The sequence below is a fragment of the Ranitomeya imitator genome, chromosome 8 (genome assembly GCF_032444005.1).
Source record: "Ranitomeya imitator isolate aRanImi1 chromosome 8, aRanImi1.pri, whole genome shotgun sequence".
Classification (NCBI taxonomy): Eukaryota; Metazoa; Chordata; class Amphibia; order Anura; family Dendrobatidae; genus Ranitomeya; species Ranitomeya imitator.
This window is the reverse complement of record NC_091289.1, coordinates 177,705,085-177,709,712: the sequence shown is the minus strand read 5'-3', so window position 1 is coordinate 177,709,712 and position 4,628 is coordinate 177,705,085. Positions and strand designations below refer to the sequence as shown.

The following is a 4,628-nucleotide window of genomic DNA, read 5'->3' as shown; positions in this document are numbered from 1 at the left end:
CCTGGTATAATGTCCCACGTCCTGGTATAATGACTCCATCCTGGGCCCCTTTCAGTAATATATGTCCCTCATCCTGGTATAATGTCCCCCGTCTTGAGCCCCTTTGAGATATATATATGTCCCTCATCCTGGTATAATGTCCACCATCTTGGTATAATGTCATCCATCAAGGGCCCCATCCTGGTATAATGACTCCCATTCTGGACCTCTTTCAGTAATATATGTCCCACGTCCTGGTATAATGTCCTCATCCTGATCCCCTTCCAGTATTATATGTCCCTCATCACTGCCATGCGTCCTATGATGCAATACATTTCAACTGAATGTACGTCTTTGGATACACGTCCAGTTGAAATGGCTGCTAGTGTTGGTGGGCCTCCCTCTCGTACCGGCCCGGTCGTGGATGCACACTCTCTGCAATATAACACACAGAGAAGATCAGTTTTTCTAACAAGTTTTATTGTTGCATAGAAAAAAATATATAAAATACGCAAAATATGAAGATGACGAGAGCAATAAACTATGGGGGAGACTTATCGAAACCGGTGCAAAGAAAGCAGAGAAATGGCAACGATCATCCAAATGATTGGCATTGGGCAGCTTTTCCATCTTCTTTTAGCTGCTTTCATAGAAGCACATTTTTCATTATTATTAGCCTATTATTATTCTTTATTAGTCTTATATTAGTCATGTTCAGACGTCCGTTCTCTGTGCATCGGAGAAAAAAACATTCCCAGACCATTTCCCTCCCGCGTGGAAATTCTCATCCGTTTTGCATGATTTTTTTGTTCTCATCTGTTTTTAAAAATTGCAGGAGGTAAAAAATGTCATAACTTTATTCATCACGCTGACACTTAGCAATGGATCAAGTAAAAATGGACGAAAAATACATGAAAAAAAAAAAACGATGTCTTCTGTTTTCCTTCCGTTTTTCTCAAAACCCCATAAACTTGAATGTCCGAGTCAGATCCGCAAAAACAGATGAAAATTGGACTCAGTGATCTGTAAATAAATGGATGTGTGAATGCGATGATGGATCTATAACATGATAATGTGGAGCAATATTATTGGTTATACATCTATATTACAGAAGGAAGGCTCCAGTATAGAGGGTAAGCCACGGCCATGAGGACTCCGGGACCTGTACAAATAGCTGCATGTTCTCAGGACAGATAACAGGTGTAATTACACAGGCATTCAGCCTCCTGCCGCACCACCAAATCAATAATACCCTGATTACCTGAAATACTAATTAACATTCCCCGAGGAGGAGGAGCTGCCAATAAATCCAGTAATCCAGCTATCAGATCTCTCATCTGTCAACCCACTAGATCTCTTATCCTGATTGGAGATTCATTAAAATATCTATCATTCTATCTATCTATCTATCTATCTATCTATCTATCTATCTATCTATCAATCAAATATCTATCATTCTATCTATCTATCTATCAAATATCTATCTATCTACCTATTATCTATCTATTCATCTATCTATTATCTATCTATCAAATATCTATCATTTATCTATCTATTATCTATCTATCTATCTATCTATCTATCTATCTATCTATCTATCTATCTATCTATCTATCATTTATCTATCTAATATCTATCTATCAATCATTCTATTTATCTATCTATTATCTATCTATTTATTATCTATCTATCTATCTATCTATCTATCTATCTATTATCTATCTATCTATCATCTATATATTATCTATCTATCAATCAATCATTCTATTTATCTATTATCTATCTATCTATCTAATATCTATTAATTATCTATCTATTTATCATCTATCTATCATTCTATTTATCTATTTACAGTGTCTATCTATCTATCTATCTATCTATCTATCTATCTATCTATCTAATATCTATTTATTATTTATTTATCTATCTATCTATCTATCTATCTATCTATCTATGTTTCTCATATCTATTATTCTATCTATCTTTTATCTATGTTCCTATCTATCTAATTTTCTATCTATCAATCTATGATTATATCTTACTAATATGAGTTCACAGGGTGTACCATTTACACCTAAGGATAGGAACATTATTAATAAATAATATTTACATAATTTAAATGTTTACATTGATTAGTTACATTTCAAATAATGTGACTTTTTTTTACATTTAATATCAATATATATATTAAAGAAAATATAAAATCAAACAACTGTACATACTCTATCATGTTTTAACTGACAGTATAATAATTGGATTTTTTTTTACAATATTTTATTTGATTATTTGCAATATTTACTCATACTATTACTACTACTAATAATCACATGCAATTCTCTATAGCGTCTTTGCTGTCTGTACGTGGAATACGTTGTTTTTTTATATAAATAAAAAAAAATATTATAAACAAAAACCTTTTTACAGCTTGAGACGAACTGGAATGAAAATATACTAAAATAATCGTATAATCTACTGATTCTATAATATATGTCTATGGAGCAGACACACGGATGGTCCAAACCTTGCACTTGCTTCTGGCATTTACTGCACATTTTCTGCCGGATTAATTCCATGGATTCCTTGAGTTTTTTTTTTTATTTTTGATCTGCAGACGATGTTAGATTCACCCGCCTGATTGCTGCGATCTTAGAATAAACGCCATGTAATAATTGCGCTCACTCAGGTTCTTGCGCCTCCTTATACATCGGAATACCGGTTTAGCTGACTCCCTGCACCAGACTTTTGGAACAGATCTGAATATCTTGTGTAGAAGGCATGCAGGGATTTGTAGTTCCTCCACCAGGGTAGTAGCAGCTGATGCTCAGGGACAGGGTGCAGTCCCAGGACTGCGGCCATCCGGGGGGCTGGCCAGGGTGGGCCTTGTCATTAGTGGCTTTGACTTTGTGTTGGAGCGTTGGGAGGTGCCAGGACTTTTTTTTTCCCTGTGATATATAAGACAGGTCGGAGGAGGCAGAGCAGCACCTGGTCTGTCTGCAGAGGACCCAGATGACATTTACTGAGGGGAATCACAGAGGGTTTTGTTTATGAATTTGGCAAATTTCTCCTACTATTCGGGCATGTGCACCATGACTGTGGACCCTCAGCCTTCCCCCAATGAGGCTTCCAGCTCTATGGGGAGCTCCACCAACCTCTCCATGGAGTCACCCGGCTCAGTCAGGGTCAAAGATGGAGTCGCCATCAAGTCTGAGCCCAAAGGGAGCTGCAGTCCCATGGAGGAGATCAATCCTGGACAACATGAGGAACACACCCAAACATCTGGTGGAAGGAGAAGGAAACGTCCAGTCCAAAGGGGGAAACCACCCTACAGCTACATAGCCCTGATTGCAATGGCCATAGCCAACTCTCCGGAGAGAAAGCTCACCTTGGGTGGCATTTACAAATTCATCATGGAAAGGTTCCCCTTCTACAGAGAAAACTCCAAGAAATGGCAAAATTCCATCAGACACAACTTGACTCTCAATGACTGCTTTGTGAAAATTCCCAGGGAACCTGGACATCCCGGTAAAGGAAACTATTGGACCTTAGACCCCGCAGCAGAAGACATGTTTGACAATGGCAGCTTCTTAAGGAGAAGGAAGAGGTTCAAGAGGACAGATATCACTACTTACCCTGGATACATGCAGAACAGCAGTGCTTTTACCCCTACCCCAGCCGGGAGACCATCCTTTCCCAATAGCCTGTATTCCAGTGTGGGATCTGGGTACAACCACCAGATGCACCCAACATCGCACCATCACCACCCAGCCATGGTCCACCACTACCAAGCACCTACTGGATCAGCCCAAGGTCAGCACCGAATGTTCAGCATAGACAGCCTGATAAGCCAGCAGGCCATGATGCAGCCATCTCCAGGAGCTGAGCTCAACCATCACTCCCTTGGGTTGAATGGGGACCTTGAGAACATGGGGGCCAGCTGCTCAGTGGGGGACCTCTCCTGTTTCCAGACTCAGTCAGTCAGTCCCACTGGTGTAGGGTCTCTAATGAACAGATCTAATAACCCAATGTCTTCTAACCTGACCTATTCCTACTCCTCTTCTCCACCTCACATCTCTGTGCCCCAGAGCAGCTACTCCCCCAACAGCTCCCAGATATATGGCACCCCCAACAGACTGTCCATGAGGCCTGCAGGCTGCCTGGGACACACAGAGCCGCTGCTGGCACTGCCCTCTCCGCAGATGAATGGGGTCTGTCAGTATAACAACAATGCCTACATGAGGCAAACAAACTTCTCTTCTGGCCTTGAAAGATACATGTAGACTATTAGATTATTCAGACATTCCAGAACTTTCATTATGACGCTTCCAGGTGATGTCAGATCCGAAATCCAATGCACTGAGGGTGGAATATGTTATTATATGTTTATTATCTTATACTATTTTTTTAAGTACAGCTCTATCTACGTAGCACAGAAATAAATATCGTCTTCAGGTAAAAGAGTCAGATGTTCCTTATTACGGAAGTAGAAGTCTGATATATCTATTATGTATCTATTATCTATCTATCTATCTATCTATTATCTATTATCTATCTATCTATCATCTATCTATCATCTATCTATTATCTATCTATCTATTATCTATTATCTATTATGTATCTATTATCTATTTATTATTTATCTATTATCTATC

At 39.0% G+C, this 4,628-nt stretch overlaps 1 protein-coding gene across 1 annotated transcript; it reads left to right on the top strand.

Moving 5' to 3' along the window:
* Window positions 1-2,873: 2,873 nt before the first annotated feature.
* LOC138647533 (forkhead box protein E4-like) lies at window positions 2,874-4,413 on the top strand. Its single transcript, XM_069736590.1, has one exon. It carries the CDS (start codon window positions 3,024-3,026, stop codon window positions 4,254-4,256), a length of 1,233 nt encoding a protein of 410 aa, XP_069592691.1. The 5' UTR covers window positions 2,874-3,023; the 3' UTR covers window positions 4,257-4,413.
* The last annotated feature ends 215 nt before the right edge of the window (window positions 4,414-4,628 follow it).